At 57.4% G+C, this 17,099-nt stretch overlaps 1 protein-coding gene across 1 annotated transcript in view; it reads left to right on the plus strand.

The window, feature by feature from the left end:
* Nucleotides 1–11,510: 11,510 nt before the first annotated feature.
* The window catches only part of RAMP3 (receptor activity modifying protein 3), a gene marked incomplete at its 5' end in the record, with an annotated part of 44,714 nt that continues 39,125 nt past the window's right edge, over nt 11,511–17,099 (plus strand). Inside the window, 3 exons of the mRNA XM_082632989.1 lie at nt 11,511–11,549; nt 13,202–13,649; nt 13,957–13,998. Coding sequence (XP_082489115.1) covers nt 11,511–11,549; nt 13,202–13,649; nt 13,957–13,998 — 529 coding nt within the window. The remainder of the gene's footprint in view (nt 11,550–13,201; nt 13,650–13,956; nt 13,999–17,099) is intronic.

Genomic DNA, 17,099 nt, shown 5'->3' on the forward strand with positions numbered 1-17,099 from the left:
CAGGAGTGATGGGGAGTGAAGAGGGAGTGATGAGGAAACAATGGGGAACGATGGGGTGTGATGAGGGAGTGATGGGGAGTGATGAGGGAGCGATGGGGAGTGATGAGGGAGTGATGGGGAGTGATGGGGAGTGATGGGCAACGATGGGGAGTGATGAGGGAGTGATGGGGAGCGATGAGGGAGTGATGAGGGAGTGATGGGGAGTGATGGGGAACGATGGGGAGTGATGGGGAACGATGGGGAGTGATGAGGGAGTGATGAGGGAGTGATGTGGAGTGATGGGGAGTTTTGAGGGAGCAATGAGGGAGTGATGGGGAGTAATGAGGGAGCGATGGGAAGTGATGAGGGAGTGATAGGGAGTAATGAGGGAGTGATGGGGAGTAATGAGGGAGTGATGGGGAACGATGGGGAGTGATGGGGAGTGATGGGGAGTGATGAGGGAGTGATGGGGTGTAATGAGGGAGTGATGAGGGAGCGATGAGGGAGTGATGGGGAACGATGGGGAACGATGGGGAGTGATGCGGGAGTGAAGGGGAGTGATGAGGGAGTGATGGGGAACGATGGGGAGTGATGAGGGAGTGATGAGGGAGTGATGAGGGAGCGATGGGGAGTGATGAGGGAGTGATGGGGAACGATGGGGAGTGATGAGGGTTTGATGAGGGAGTGAAGGGGAGTGATGGGGAGTGATGGGGAGTGATGAGGGAGTGAGGAGGGAGTGATGAGGGAGCGATGAGGGAGTGATGGGGTGTGATGGGGAAGGATGGGGAGTGATGAGGGAGTGATGGGGAGTGATGAGGGAGTGATGAGAGAGTGATGGGGAGTGATGGGGAACGATGGGGAGTGATGAGGGAGTGATGGGGAGCGATGAGGGAGTGACGGGGAGCGATGAGGGAGTGATGAGGGAGTGATGGGGAGTGATGAGGGAGTGATGAGGGAGTGATGGGGAACGATGGGGAGTGATGAGGGAGTGATGGGGAAGGATGGAGAGTGATGAGGGAGTGATGGGGAGTGATGAGGGAGTGATGGGGAACGATGGGGAGTGATGAGGGAGCAATGAGGGAGTGATGGGGAGTGATGGGGAGTGATGGGCAACGATGGGGAGTGATGAGGGAGTGATGGGGAGCGATGAGGGAGTGATGAGGGAGTGATGAGGAACGATGGGGAGTGATGGGGAACGATAGGGAGTGATGAGGGAGTGATGGGGAGTGATGGGGAGTTTTGAGGGAGCGATGGAGTGATGGGGAGTGATGAGGGAGCTATGGGGAGTGATGAGGGAGTGATGGGGAGTCATGAGGGAGTGATGGGGGACGATGGGGAGTGATGGGGAGTGATGGGGAGTGATGGGGTGTAATGAGGGAGTGATGAGGGAGCGATGAGGGAGTGATGAGGGAGTGAAGGGGAGTGATGAGGGAGTGATGAGGGAGCGATGAGGGAGTGATGGGGAACGATGGGGAGTGATGAGGGAGTGATAAGGGAATGATGAGGGAGCGATGAGGGAGTGATGGGGAATGATGGGGAACGATGGGGAGTGATGAGGTAGTGCTTAGGGAGTGATGAGGGAGCGATGGGGAGTGATGGGGAACGATGGGGAGTGATGAGGGTGTGATGAGGGAGTGAAGGGGAGTGATGAGGGAGTGATGAGGGAGTGATGGGGAACGATGGGGAGTGATGAGGGAGTGATGGGGAACGATGGGGAGTGATGGGGAGTGATGAGGGAGTGATGGGGAACGATGGGGAGTGATGAGCGAGTGATGAGTGAGTGATGGGGAGTGATGGGGAGCGATGAGGGAGTGATGCGGTGTGATGGGGAACGATGGGGAGTGATGAGGGAGTGATGAGTGAGTGATGGGGGTTAATGGGGAGTGATGGGGAGTGATGAGGGAGTGATGGGGAGTGATGAGGGAGCAATGGCGAGTGATGGGGAGTGATGGGGAGTGATGAGGGAGTGACGAGGGAGTGATGGGGAGTGATGGGGAGCGATGGGGAGTGATGAGGGAGTGATGGGGAGTCATGAGGGAGTGATGAGGCAGCAATGGGGAGTGATGGGGAGTGATGAGGGAGCGATGGGGAGTGATGAGGGAGTGATGGGGAGTGATGAGGGAGCGATGGGGAGTGATGAGGGAGTGATGAGGGAGTGATGGAGAGTGATGAGGGAGCGATGGCGAGTGATTGGGAGCGATGAGGTTGTGATGAAGGAGTGATGGGGAGTTTTGAGGGAGTGATGACGGAGTGATGGCGAACGATGGGTAGTGATGGGCGAGTGATGGGCGAGTGATGGGGAGTGATGAGGGAGTGATGAGGGAGTGATGAAGAGTGATGGCGAATGATGAGGGAGCGATGAGGGAGTGATGGGGAACGATGGGGAGTGATGAGGGAGGGATGGGTAGTGATGCGGAGTGATGAGGGAGTGATGAAGGAGTGATGGGGAGTTTTGAGGGAGTGATGAGGGAGTGATGAGGGAGTGATGGGGAGTGATGAGGGAGTGATGAGGGAGCGATTCGGAGTGATGAGGGAGCGATGGGGAGTGATTAGGGAGTGATGAGGGAGTGATGGGGAACGATGGGGAGTGATGAGGGAGTGATGGGGAGTGAAGAGGGAGTGATGAGGGAACGATGGGGAACGATGGGGAGTGATGAGGGAGCGATGAGGGAGCGATGAGGGAGTGATGGGGAGTTTTGAGGGAGTGTTGAGGGAGTGATGGGGAGTGATGGGGAACGATGAGGGAGTGATGGGGAGCGATGAGGGAGTGATGGGGAGCGATGAGGGAGTGATGAGGGAGTGATGGGGAGTGATGAGGGAGTGATGAGGGAGTGATGGGGAGCGATGAGGGAGTGATGGGGAGCGATGAGGGAGTGATGAGGGAGTGATGGGGAGTGATGAGGGAGTGATGGGTTGTGATGGGGAAGGATGGGGAGTGATGAAGGAGTGATGGGGAGTGATGAGGGAGTGATGTGGAACGATGGGGAGTGATGAGGGAGTGATGGGGAGTGATGAGGGAGTGATGAGAGAGCAATGAGGGAGTGATGGGGAGTGATGGGGAGTGATGGGCAACGATGGGGAGTGATGAGGGAGTGATGGGGAGCGATGAGGGAGTGATGAGGGAGTGATGAGGAACGATGGGGAGTGATGGGGAACGATGGGGAATGATGAGCGAGTGATGAGGGAGTGATGGGGAGTGATGGGGAGTTTTGAGGGAGCGATGGAGTGATGGGGAGTGATGAGGGAGCGATGGGGAGTGATGAGGGAGTGATGGGGAGTAATGAGGGAGTGATGGGGGACGATGGGGAGTAATGGGGAGTGATGGGGAGTGATGGGGTGTAATGAGGGAGTGATGAGGGAGCGATGAGGGAGTGATGGGGAACGATGGGGAGTGATGAGGGAGTGAAGGGGAGTGATGAGGGAGTGATGAGGGAGCGATGAGTGAGTGACGGGGAACGATGGGGAGTGATGAGGGAGTGATTAGGGAGTGATGAGGGAGCGATGGGGAGTGATGAGGGAGTGATGGGGAACGATGGGGAGTGATGAGGGTGTGATGAGGGAGTGAAGGGGAGTGATGAGGGAGTGATGAGGGAGTGATGGGGAACGATGGGAAGTGATGAGGGAGTGATGGGGAACGATGGGGAGTGATGGGGAGTGATGAGGGAGTGATGGGGAACGATGGGGAGTGATGAGGGAGTGATGAGTGAGTGATGGGGAGTGATGAGGGAGTGATGAGTGAGTGATGGGGAGTGATGGGGAGCGATGAGTGAGTGATGGGGTGTGATGGGGAACGATGGGTAGTGATGAGGGAGTGAAGAGGGAGTGATGGGGAGTGATGAGGGAGCGATGGGGAGTGATGGATAGTGATGGGAAACGATGGGGTGTGGTGAGGGAGTGATGAGGGAGTGATGAGGGAGCAATGGGGAGTGATGAGGGAGTGATGAGGGAACGATGGGAAACGATGGGGTGTGATGAGGGAGTGATGAGGGAGCGATGAGGGAGCGATGGGGAGTGAAGAGGGAGTGATGAGGGAACGATGGGGAACGATGGGGAGTGATGAGGGAGCGATGGGGAACGATGGGTAGTGATGATGGAGTGATGGGGAGTGATGGGGAGTGATGAGGGAGTGATGAAGGAGTGATGGGGAGTTTTGAGGGAGTGATGAGGGAATGATGGGGAATGATGGGGAGTGATGGGGAGTGATGAGGGAGCAATGAGGGAGTGATGGGGAGTGATGGGGAGTGATGGGGAGTGATGAGGGAGTGATGAAGGAGTGATGGGAAGTTTTGAGGGAGTGATGAGGGAATGATGGGGAATGATGGGGAGTGATGGGGAGTGATGAGGGAGCAATGAGGGAGTGATGGAGAGTGATGGGGAGTGATGGGGAGTGATGGGGAGCGATGAGGGAGTGATGGGGAGTGATGAGGGAGTGATGGGGAGTGATGGGGAGTGATGAGGGAGTGATGAGGGAGTGATGGGGAGTGATGAGGGAGTGATGAGGGAGTGACGAGGGAGTGATGGGGAGTGATGAGGGAGTGATGGGGAGTGATGAGGGAGTGATGAGGGAGCAATGGGGAGTGATGGGGAGCGATGGAGAGTGATGAGGGAGTGATGGGGAGTAATGAGGAAATGATGGCGAACGATGGGTAGTGATGAGGGAGTGATGGGGAACGATGGGGAGTGTTGGGGAGGTTTGAGGGAGTGATGGGGAACGATGGGGAGTGTTGGGGAGTTTTGAGGGAGTGATGGGGAGTGATGGGCAACGATGGGGAGTGATGAGGGAGTTATGGGGAGCGATGAGGGAGTGATGAGGGAGTGATGAGGAACGATGGGGAGTGATGGGGAACGATAGGGAGTGATGAGGGAGTGATGGGGAGTTTTGAGGGAGCGATGGAGTGATGGGGAGTGATGAGGGAGCGATGGGGAGTGATAAGGGAGTGATGGGGAGTAATGAGGGAGTGATGGGGGACGATGGGGAGTGATGGGGAGTGATGGGGAGTGATGGGGTGTAATGAGGGAGTGATGAGGGAGCGATGAGGGAGTGATGGGGAACGATGGGGAGTGATGAGGGAGTGAAGGGGAGTGATGAGGGAGTGATGAGGGAGCGATGAGGGAGTGATGGGGAACGATGGGGAGTGATGAGGGAGTGATAAGGGAGTGATGAGGGAGCGATGAGGGAGTGATGGGGAACGATGGGGAACGATGGGGAGTGATGAGGGAGTGATTAGGGAGTGATGAGGGAGCGATGGGGAGTGATGGGGAACGATGGGGAGTGATGAGGGTGTGATGAGGGAGTGAAGGGGAGTGATGAGGGAGTGATGAGGGAGTGATGGGGAACGATGGGGAGTGATGAGGGAGTGATGGGGAACGATGGGGAGTGATGGGGAGTGATGAGGGAGTGATGGGGAACGATGGGGAGTGATGAGCGAGTGATGAGTGAGTGATGGGGAGTGATGGGGAGCGATGAGGGAGTGATGCGGTGTGATGGGGAACGATGGGGAGTGATGAGGGAGTGATGAGTGAGTGATGGGGGTTAATGGGGAGTGATGGGGAGTGATGAGGGAGTGATGGGGAGTGATGAGGGAGCAATGGCGAGTGATGGGGAGTGATGGGGAGTGATGGGGAGTGATGGGAAACGATGGGGTGTGATGAGGGAGTGATGAGGGAGTGATGAGGGAGCAATGGGGAGTGATGAGGGAGTGATGAGGGAACGATGGGAAACGATGGGGTGTGATGAGGGAGTGATGAGGGAGTGATGAGGGAGCGATGGGGAGTGAAGAGGGAGTGATGAGGGAACGATGGGGAACGATGGGGAGTGATGAGGGAGCGATGGGGAGTGATGGGTAGTGATGGGAAACGATGGGGTGTGATGAGGGAGTGATGAGGGAGTGATGAGGGAGCAATGGGGAGTGATGAGGGAGTGATGAGGGAACGATGGGAAACGATGGGGTGTGATGAGGGAGTGATGAGGGAGTGATGAGGGAGCGATGGGGAGTGAAGAGGGAGTGATGAGGGAACGATGGGGAACGATGGGGAGTGATGAGGGAGCGATGGGGAACGATTTGTAGTGATGAGGGAGTGATGGGGAGTGATGGGGAGTGATGAGGGAGTGATGAAGGAGTGATGGGGAGTTTTGAGGGAGTGATGAGGGAATGATGGGGAATGATGTGGAGTGATGGGGAGTGATGAGGGAGCAATGAGGGAGTGATGGGGAGTGATGGGGAGTGATGGGGAGTGATGAGGGAGTGATGAAGGAGTGATGGGGAGTTTTGAGGGAGTGATGAGGGAATGATGGGGAATGATGGGGAGTGATGGGGAGTGATGAGGGAGCAATGAGGGAGTGATGGGGAGTGATGGGGAGTGATGGGGAGTGATGGGGAGCGATGAGGGAGTGATGGGGAGTGATGAGGGAGTGATGGGGAGTGATGGGGAGTGATGAGGGAGTGATGAGGGAGTGATGGGGAGTGATGAGGAAGTGATGAGGGAGCAATGGGGAGTGATGGGGAGCGATGGAGAGTGATGAGGGAGTGATGGGGAGTAATGAGGAAGTGATGGCGAACGATGGGTAGTGATGAGGGAGTGATGGGGAACGATGGGGAGTGTTGGGGAGTTTTGAGGGAGTGATGGGGAACGATGGGGAGTAATGGGGAGTTTTGAGGGAGTGATGGGGAGTGATGGGGAGCGACGGCGAGTGATGGGGAGCGATGAGGGAGTGATGAGGGAGTGATGGGGAGTGATGAGGGAGCGATGAGGGACTGATGGGGAGTGATGCGGGCGCTATGAGGGAGTGATGGGGAATGATGAGGGAGCGATGAGGGAGTGATGAGGGAGTGATGGGGAACGATGGGGATTGTTGGGGAGTTTTGAGGGAGTGATGAGGGAGTGATGGGGAACGATGGGGAGTGTTGGGGAGTTTTGAGGGAGTGATGGGGAGTGATGCGGGAGTGATGGGGAGTGAAGAGGGAGTGATGAGGGAACGATGGGGAACGATGGGGTGTGATGAGGGAGTTATGGGGAGTGATGAGGGAGTGATGAGGGAGCGATGGGGAGTGATGAGGGAGTGATGAGGGGTGATGGGGAGTGATGGGCAACGATGGGGAGTGATGAGGGAGTGATGGGGAGCGATGAGGTAGTGATGAGGGAGTGATGAGGGAGTGATGGGGAGTGATGGGGAACGATGGGGAGTGATGAGGGAGTGATGGGGAGTGATGGGGAGTTTTGAGGGAGCGATGATGGAGTGATGGGGAGTGATGAGGGAGCGATGGGGAATGATGAGGGAGTGATAGGGAGTAATGAGGGAGTGATGGGGAGTAATGAGGGAGTGATGGGGAACGATGGGGAGTGATGGGGAGTGATGGGGAGTGATGGGGAGTGATGAGGGAGTGATGGGGTGTAATGAGGGAGTGATGAGGGAGCGATGAGGGAGTGATGGGGAACGATGCGGAGTGATGAGGGAGTGAAGGGGAGTGATGAGGGAGTGATGAGGGAGCGATGAGGAAGTGATGGGGAACGATGGGGAGTGATGAGGGAGTGATTAGGGAGTGATGAGGGAGCGATGGGGAGTGATGAGGGAGTGATGGGGAACGATGGGGAGTGATGAGGGTGTGATGAGGGAGTGAAGGGGAGTGATGGGGAGTGATGGGGAGTGATGAGGGAGTGATGAGGGAGCGATGAGGGAGTGATGGGGTGTGCTGGGGAAGGATGGGGAGTGATGAGGGAGTGATGGGGAGTGATGAGGGAGTGATGAGGGAGTGATGGGGGAGTGATGAGGGAGCGATGAGGGAGTGATGTGGAGTTTTGAGGGAGTGATGAGGGAGTGATGGGGAGTGATGGGGAACGATGGGGAGTGATGAGGGAGTGATGGGGAGCGATGAAGGAGTGATGGGGAGCGATGAGGGAGTGATGAGGGAGTGATGGGGAGTGATGGGGAACGATGGGGAGTGATGAGGGAGTGATTAGGGAGTGATGAGGGAGCGATGGGGAGTGATGAGGGAGTGATGGGGAACTATGGGGAGTGATGAGGGTGTGATGAGGGAGTGAAGGGGAGTGATGAGGGAGTGATGAGGGAGTGATGGGGAACGATGGGGAGTGATGAGGGAGTGATGGGGAACGATGGGGAGTGATGGGGAGTGATGAGGGAGTGATGGGGAACGATGGGGAGTGATGAGGGAGTGATGGGGTGTGATGGGGAAGGATGGGGAGTGATGAGGGAGTGATGGGGAGTGATGGGGAACCATGGGGAGTGATGAGGGAGTGATGGGGAGTGCTGAGGGAGTGATGAGGGAGTGATGGGGCGTGTTGGGAAGTGATGAGGGAGTGAGGGGGAGCGATGAGGGAGTGAAGGGGAACGATGAGGGAGTGATAGGGAGCGATGAGGGAGTGATGGGGAGCGATGAGGGAGTGATGGGGAGTGATGAGGGAATGATGGGGTGTGATGGGGAACGAAGGGTAGTGATGAGGGAGTGATGGGGAGTGAAGAGGGAGTGATGAGGGAGTGATGGGGAACGATGGGGAGCGATGGGGAGTGATGAGGGAGTGATGGGGAGTGATAAGGGAGTGATGGGGAGTGAAGAGGGAGTGATGAGGGAGTGATGGGGAATGATGGGGAGTGATGGGGAGTTTTGAGGGAGTGATGGGGAACGATGGGGGGTGATGAGGGAGTGATGGGGAGTGATGGGGAACGACGGGGAGTGATGAGGGAGTGACGTAGAGTGATGAGGGAGTGATGGGGAGTGATGGGGAGTGATGAGGAAGTGATGGGGAGTTTTGAGGAAGTGACGAGGGAGTGACGGGGTGTGATGGGGATCGATGGGGAGTGATTAGGGAGTGATGGGGAGTGATGAGGGAGTGATGAAGGAGTGATGAGGAGTGATGAGGGAGTGATGCGGGAGTGATGGGGAACGATGGGGAGTGATGAGGGAGTGATGAGGGAGTGATGAAGGAGTGATGAGGAGTGATGAGGGAGTGATGAAGGAGTGATGAGGAATGATGAGGGAGTGATGAGGGAGTGATGGGGAGTGATGAGGGAGTGATGGGGAACGATGGGGAGTGATGAGGGAGTGATGGGGAGTGATGGGGAGTGATGAGGAATGATGAGGGAGTGATGAGGGAGTGATGGGGAGTGATGGGGAACGATGGGGAGTGATGAGGGAGTGATGGGGAGTGATGGGGAGTGATGGGGAGTGATGGGGAGTGATGAGGGAGTGATGGGGAGTAATGAGGGAGTGATGAGGGAGTGACGCGCCGTGATGAGGGAGTGATGGGGAACGATGGGGGGTGAAGAGGGAGTGATGGGGAGTGATGGGGAACGACGGGGAGTGATGAGGGAGTGATGGGGAGTGATGGGGAACGACGGGGAGTGATGAGGGAGTGACGGAGAGTGATGAGGGAGTGATGGGGAGTGATGGGGAGTGATGAGGGAGTGATGAGGAAGTGATGGGGAGTTTTGAGGAAGTGATGAGGGAGTGATGGGGTGTGATGGGGATCGATGGGGCGTGATTAGGGAGTGATGAAGGAGTGATGAGGAGTGATGAGGGAGTGATGAGGGAGTGATGGGGAGTGATGACGGAGTGATGGGGAACGATGGGGAGTGATGAGGGAGTGATGGGGAGTGATGAGGGAGTGATGAGGGAGTGATGGGGAACGATGGGGAATGATGAGGGAGGGATGGGGAGTGATGCGGAGTGATGAGGGAGTGATGAAGGAGTGATGGGGGGTTTTGAGGGAGTGATGAGGGAGTGATGGGGAACGATGGGGAGTGATGAGGGAGTGATGGGGAGTGATGAGGGAGTGATGAGGGAGCGATTTGGAGTGATGAGGGAGCGATGGGGAGTGATTAGGGAGTGATGAGGGAGTGATGGGGAGTGATGAGGGAGTGATGGGGAGTGATGGGGAGTGATGAGGGAGAGATGTGGAGTGATGAGGGAGTGATGAGGGAATGATGGGGAACGATGGGGAGTGATGAGGGAGCGATGGGGAGTGATGAGGGAACGATGGGAAACGATGGGGTGTGATGAGGGAGTGATGAGGGAGCGATGGGGAGTGAAGAGGGAAGGATGAGGGAGTGATGAAGGAGTGATGGGGAGTTTTGAGGGAGTGATGAGGGAATGATGGGGAATGATGGGGAGTGATGGGGAGTGATGAAGGAGCAATGAGGGAGTGATGGGGAGTGATGGGGAGTGATGGGGAGCGATGAGGGAGTGATGGGGAGTGATGAGGGAGTGATGGGGAGTGATGGGGTGTGATGAGGGAGTGATGGGGAGTGATGAGGGAGTGATGCGGGTGTGACGAGGGAGTGATGGGGAGTGATGAGGGAGTGATGGGGAGTCTTGAGGGAGTGATGAGGGAGCAATGGGGAGTGTTGGGGAGCGATGGAGAGTGATGAGGGAGTGATGGGGAGTAATGAGGGAGTGATGGCGAACGATGGGTAGTGATGAGGGAGTGATGGGGAACGATGGGGAGTGTTGGGGAGTTTTGAGGGAGTGATGGGGAACGATGGGGAGTGATGGGGAACGATGGGGAGTGATGGGGAGTTTTGAGGGAGTGATGAGGGAGTGATGGGGAGCGACGGCGAGTGATGGGGAGCGATGAGGGAGTGATGAGGGAGTGATGGGGAGTGATGAGGGAGCGATGAGGGACTGATGGGGAGTGATGCGGGCGCTATGAGGGAGTAATGGGGAGTGATGAGGGAGCGATGAGGGACTGATGGGGAGTGATGCGGGCGCTATGAGGGAGTGATGGGGATTGATGTGGAGTGATGGGGAGAGATGAGGGAGTGATGGGGGTTTTGAGGGAGCGATGAGGGAGTGATGAGGGAGTGATGGGGAACGATGGGGAGTGTTGGGGAGTTTTGAGGGAGTGATGAAGGAGTGATGGGGAATGATGGGGAGTGATGAGGGAGTGATGGGGTGTGATGCGGGAGTGATGGGGAGTGAAGAGGGAGTGATGAGGGAGCGATGGGGAGTGATGAGGGAGTGATGGGGAGTGATGGGGAGTGATGGGCAACGATGGGGAGTGATGAGGGAGTGATGGGGAGCGATGAGGGAGTGATGAGGGAGTGATGAGGAGCGATGAGGGAGTGATGAGGGAGTGATGAGGGAGTGATGGGGAGCGATGAGGGAGTGATGAGGGAGCGATGGGGAGTGATGAGGGAGTGATGGGGAACGATGGGGAGTAATGAGGGTGTGATGAGGGAGTGAAGGGGAGTGATGGGGAGTGATGGGGAGTGATGAGGGAGTGAGGAGGGAGTGATGAGGGAGCGATGAGGGAGTGATGGCGTGTGATGGGGAAGGATGGGGAGTGATGAGGGAGTGATGGGGAGTGATGAGGGAGTGATGAGGCAGTGATGGGGAACGATGGGGAGTGATTAGGGAGTGATGGGGTGTGATGGGGAAGGATGGGGAGTGATGAGGGAGTGATGGGGAGTGATGAGCGAGTGATGGGGAGTGATGGGGAGTCATGAGGGAGAGATGAGGGAGTGATGGGGATTGATGAGGGAGCGATGGGGAGTGATGAGGGAGTGATGGCGAACGATGGGTAGTGATGAGGGAGTGATGGGGAGTGATGACGGGGTGATGGGGAGTGAAGAGGGAGTGATGGGGAACGATGGGAAACGATGGGTTGTGATGAGGGAGTGATGGGGAGTGATGAGGGAGTGTTGGGGAGTGATGGGGAGTCATGAGGGAGAGATGAGGGAGCGATGGGGATTGATGAGGGAGCGATGGGGAGTAATGAGGGAGTGATGGGGAACGATGGGGAGTGTTGGGGAGTTGTGAGGGAGCGATGAGGGAGCGATGAGGGAGTGATGGGGAGTGATGAGGGAGCGATGAGGGAGTGATGGGGAACAATGGGGAGTGATGAGGGAGAGATGGGGAGTGATGCGGAAGTGATGGGGAGCAGCAGATGTAGCTTTGCTTGCTCGCCTGCCACTCACCTCCTGCTGTGCTGCCCGGTTCCTAACAGGCTGCGAACTGGTACCAGTCTATGGCCCGGGGTTGGAGACCCTTGCTTTATGGGATTGAGTCCTTGATTTTGGGGCCTGACTTGAGCTGTGGTTAGGTTTGTTTTTTTTTGTTTTTTTTTTTTGGCTGCATTGCACTGCACAGCTTGTGGGATCTTAGTTCCCAGACCAGGGACTGAAGCCTTGCCCATGGCTGTGGATGCGTGGAGCCCTAATTCCTCGACTAGATGGACTTCCCTCTGGCTGGTTCTGTCTGACCTGAAATGAATTATAAGACACTCACTGGGTGTGGGGTGGGGTATGCACACGTCACTGGAGGCTGTAAACCAGGCTGCCCGAGGAACAGCCTCTAACACCTTGCCCTTCGTGTGTCCCCTACGCTGGTCAAGGCCAGTGAGGTCTGGCAGCCGCTGACCCCCAAGCCCTACCTGCAGGCTCTGCTTATGCTCCCCAAACCCCTGTTCAGCAGCACCTCTGAAAGGGGTCAGGCCCCAGGGGCCGGGACCGAGAGCCTGGTGGAGAAGTCTCTCCCAGCCCAGAGACGCCACCACGGCCCCCAGCTCCCAGCGCCTGGCTCTTCCAGGAGCTTCCAGGAGCTTCCAGGCCTGCTGGGGAGCTCCCGGAGGCAACCTCTGTATGCTTTGTCCCCCCACCCCCTCAGCAGGTGCCAAGGACAGACAGAAGACGGAGAGACATGAAGCCGAGTGGGTTTTTATTAGCAGCAGGTAGGAGGCATTTGGGGCTGACTGGATCCAGGAGAGAAGATTCTGGCTGAGAGGACTTGGACCGGTCCCTCCTGGCAGCCAGGGGCTCTCAGGGATGTCCCTCACTGGAGAGAGTCCTCTGCAGGGGACGCGGAGGCCTAAGAGGAGGTGGAGCCTGGTCATGATGGAGGCAGGGGAGGGAGGGATGCTGTGTGTGGGCCAGTGAGCCCTCCACACCTACCGTCTCGGGCCCTCACTATCGCCCTTGGGCAGGCAGGCAGGCGAGGTCACAGCTGGCAGGGACTGTTATCCGGGAACCATGTCTCTGGGCTCCTAACCCAGACTCCTCCCCAGATTAAGTGGCAAAGGCACAAGCATTGCAGGTGGGCCTGGCTGGACCAAGTCCCACCAAGCAAGTGTTCCTCTGAGCCCCCTTTGCTAGTCTGAGACCCACTCTCTAACCCAACGGCATCAAGTGCCTGCAGAGGCCTGCAGCTGTTGCAGCCCTGGGTCACTGCTGCCTGAGCCCCCGCCCTCTCCTGTGTCTTACTGCCTTCAGGGACCTGCGGAGGCCCCAAGGTCAGGGGAGGCAAAGGGAGAAGCCAAGTCCACCATCCCCAGGGCAGTGTCTCGGGAAGGTGTCTTGCAGGCGGGGTCTCCGGGATGCTTACCTGTGGCGGGGACCATACACCTCCTGGCACACGAGCTGAAGCAGCACTTCTGGCTCTCCATGCATTGGTCATCCCTGGAGCACTCGTCTCTCTCTAAGCAGAGCTTTGGGGCCAGCGGGACCTGCACCCGGGGACAGCGGCCAGCCTTTGGAACAGGCACTGGGGGAGAGGCGGGCCAGGCCTTCATCACCCGCTGGCTTGCTGGGGCCGCCACACTGCTGGTCTCTGGCGGCCCCCAACCTTCACCCCCCCTTGGTGGCCTGGAGCCTAAAGGCTGGGAGGGGGACAGCAGCCCTCGTGGATCGCTGGGCCGCGCACTGGTGATGCTGGGAGGGAGTAGGCGGGCCACAGCTGGGCCTCTGGTGGGTCCAGCAGGTGAAGCGGTGTCGTGGCCGGGCTGTTATGGGGCCGCTGGGCGGTTCACTGAGAGCGGGGTGTGGAGTGCCAGCTCAAGGGGACCCTGGACAAAGCTGGTCCCTCCCTCTCTCCAGATGGGGCTCCGCTGGGGCGCAGGGACGGCGGCATTACCTATGAGGGGGACCACGCAGGATTGGCTGCAGGGGCTCCTGGCGCAGCACTTGGTGCCTTGGGGACAGTTCTCATCGTTGACACAGGAGATTGTGCAGGAATCCTCGGAGGAGCTGAGGTCTGGGCACACGGCCTGCCCTGCACACAGGATCGGCAGGTGGGTGGGGGGGTGGCCGGATCCCGCCTCCCCTGGGGCTCCTCAGGGGAAAGCAAGGTGGGGCAAGGACAGAACCACGGGAGGCGGGTCCCCAGCAGCCCAGCTGCTCTGCTTCTACGAAAGACAAAATCTGCTGGAGATGTGACATGTCTGACAGAAGTGTGCGTCAGCTGTGAAAATCAGGAAACAAGGCCTCAGGTGCACTGCAGGAGGTGGAGTCAAGACCCTGAGGGGCCAGGACAGGCTCCCCCATGCCCAGTTAGCCGCCCGGTCACTTTTCACCCTGGGACAGTGGCCGCAGCTAGAGAAAGCCCGCACACAGCAATGAAGACCCAACGCAGCCAAAAAAAAAAAAAAGTAATTGGAAATTTTTCATGAAATCTAGCTTTCTCGTGTGGAAATAAACAAAACCAACCAGATGGGGAAGGCAGAGGTGTGTGTTCAGAGCTGGCTGTAGCGAGGGAGTTGCTCCCATCACTTGGTTTGGCAGAGACTCAAGGGCAGGCAGGGCAGTGGGACAGCTTCCTGGAGGAGAAGGGGCTCAGGGCTGCCCTGATGGGGGCTGTGGGCCTGGGGAAGCTGGAGGTGCCCTCACTAGAAGGGGGTGTCCCATGTGATTGGTTGGGGGAGCGTGTCTGGCTTTCTCTGGTTGGTCCTGAGTTGGAGGTAGGGACTGAAATTAGGGAAGCTGCCAGTTACTGACCAAATTCTGGCCTTTTGGGGCTGATTGTTACAGGGGTTATTGTTTAGCTTCCTGGATTGTCCCTAGTGACAGCCGGCCGGCTTCCTGGGCTGGCTGCTGCGGGCTGCGGGTCAGAAGCCTGTTTTCTATGTGATTCGGCCGTCAGTCTCACTGGGTCCTCTTGAAGAAGCAGAAGCCAGCCTTGCGCTTCTGTAATGGTGGAGAGGCAACTCAGATCCACTTCCCCTTCCCAAGGGCGACTCAGGAAGCCAAGCAATAGTGGTCAGAATTCTCACTGAAAGCATCAAAATCCATAGGATTGGAAGACAGGGACCCCAAGGTAAGCTTGGACAGCTGCCTTTGCAGTCCTGCTCTAGGAAGTGAGCCGTGAACAGGAGCTTTGCTTTGGCCATGTCCCTTGTCATAGCTGGTCCATGACGCGGGCTTTGTGGAAGGCCACCGGGGACTGGGGGCTCCGTTACCATTGATCCATGAACGCAAGCAGTGCAGCGGAGAATAAAGGCGTGGGGCCAGACTGGGGCTACTTAGGGCCTGTCCAGTCTGGGAGAAGGGGACTGAGGCCAAGAGTGGGGAGTGTCTGGAGGGGCTGGAACGGTGGGAGCATGGGGACCGAGGGGACAGCAGCAGAGACAGAGACCCCACGTCTCGATGGTCCAGGAAAAGGGCTTTGCACTTGCATCCAAGTGTGATGGGAATAAATGAAGGGCCTGAGCAGAGGAGGGTCTGGTGCGTGTTTAGAAAGACCTCTTGGGCTGCTGTGTGGAGAACAGAGTGAGGGGTGGGCAGGGTGAGGGGGGAGACCAGGTGGCTGCTACAGCAGCAGGGGTGAGGCGGGGCACTGTGCGGTGGGGGGCATCCGTGCACTTTGGAGGCAGACCCACCGGGACCCGGATATACAGCAAGCCAGAGGCCAGAAGTGTCCGGAATGTCAGGGGAGCTGTCAGCTTATGGGAAACGCATGGGGTTTGCAGGGAAAGAGTGCAGGAAGGGGTTCCTGGCTGAGCCCCGAGACACCACATTTGGGGACTGGTTGGGAAGAAGGATGCAGAACTCCAGGTGGAAGGGGGGCGCGGAATGGAAGCACCAAGAGCAGCACCTTCCAGGGGAGGGGACTCCCCTGAGGTGTCCCGGCTGAGCCTCCTTGTGAAGACGATGAAAAAGTCCTGAACAGAAAGCAAACCTCGCCGGGTAGCAACAAACGATCAGGAGCTGAGTAAGGTGAAAGAAGGACCCCAAGAAGGCTCAGCAGAGCTGCAAGTGGCCTTTGCCCTGCCAGCCGAACTTGATATTGAACACAGCCAGCAGGAGACACAACCCAGGATGTGCCCAAGATGGGGCTCTAAGGACTCAAAGATCTAGAAATCAAACGCTCCCACCCACAGAACAAGGCAAGGAAAACCATCTCAAACTGTGGCCTAGAACAGAGTAGAGAATACACCTCTGGAGAATTCACACCAAACACATGCAGCACAGAGCAGCCTGCTGGGGAGCTCGGCGCTGTGCAGACACAGGGATGGCTGATACTCTTTACAAAGTAAAACCCGGAGAAGAGAAACACTGTGGAGACCATCGTGTGGGGTCCCAAGGTTCTTCTCTGGAAGGGTGTTTGTGGGGCAGGGCTCTCCCCACTTCTGGTAGCTGCTGCTGGTCCCTGGCACACAAGGGTGGTGATGGTAGGGCCGGCCGGGAGGCCTTTTCGATCTGGAGATTTCTGCCTTAGCGGTAGGCTCCAAGGATGGACGTCCGTGCCTGGGTCCCTCTGCAGCACGGGGAGGGAGATGGGAGAGCGGGGGCAGGGTCCCAGGGGGCCCCCGGCCAGCCCACCTAGTGCTTAATCTTGTCCAAGTGGGTTTCTGACTCTGGTGGTTAAACAAGGCTATGAATGGATCAGGTGTGGAACAACACCTGGGCTCAAGCTCTTCTTGTGGTGACAACGGCTGTTGTCTTTTTAAAAAATTTTATTTATTTACTTTTGGCTGTGTTGGGTCTTCGTTGCTGCGCATGGGCTTTCTCTAGTTGCGGCGAGCAGGGGCTACTCTTCGTTGTGGTGCGTGGGCTTCTCATTGCCGTGGCTTCTCTTGTTGCAGAGCATGGGCTCTAGGCTCATGGGCTTCAGTAGTTGTGGTGCATGGGCTTAGTTGCTCCACGGCATGTGGGATCTTCCCGGGCCAGGGCTCGAACCTGTGTCCCCTGCATTGGCAGGCAGATCCTTAACCACTGCTCCACGAGGGAAGTCCCGGCTGTTGTACTTTTGTCCTATATTTCAGGCAAGGGGAAGAAGGTAGCCTGAGTGTGTGACTCCCCTGCTGGAATGATTGGAGCTAAGGAACCTCCTTCTCGTGGACTCAGTGTTTGTGCCCCCAGTCCATATGTTGAAGCCTGAATCCCCAGTGTGAGG

This window comes from Mesoplodon mirus (genome assembly GCF_964341445.2).
Source record: "Mesoplodon mirus genome assembly, chromosome: 9".
NCBI lineage: Eukaryota > Metazoa > Chordata > Mammalia > Artiodactyla > Ziphiidae > Mesoplodon > Mesoplodon mirus.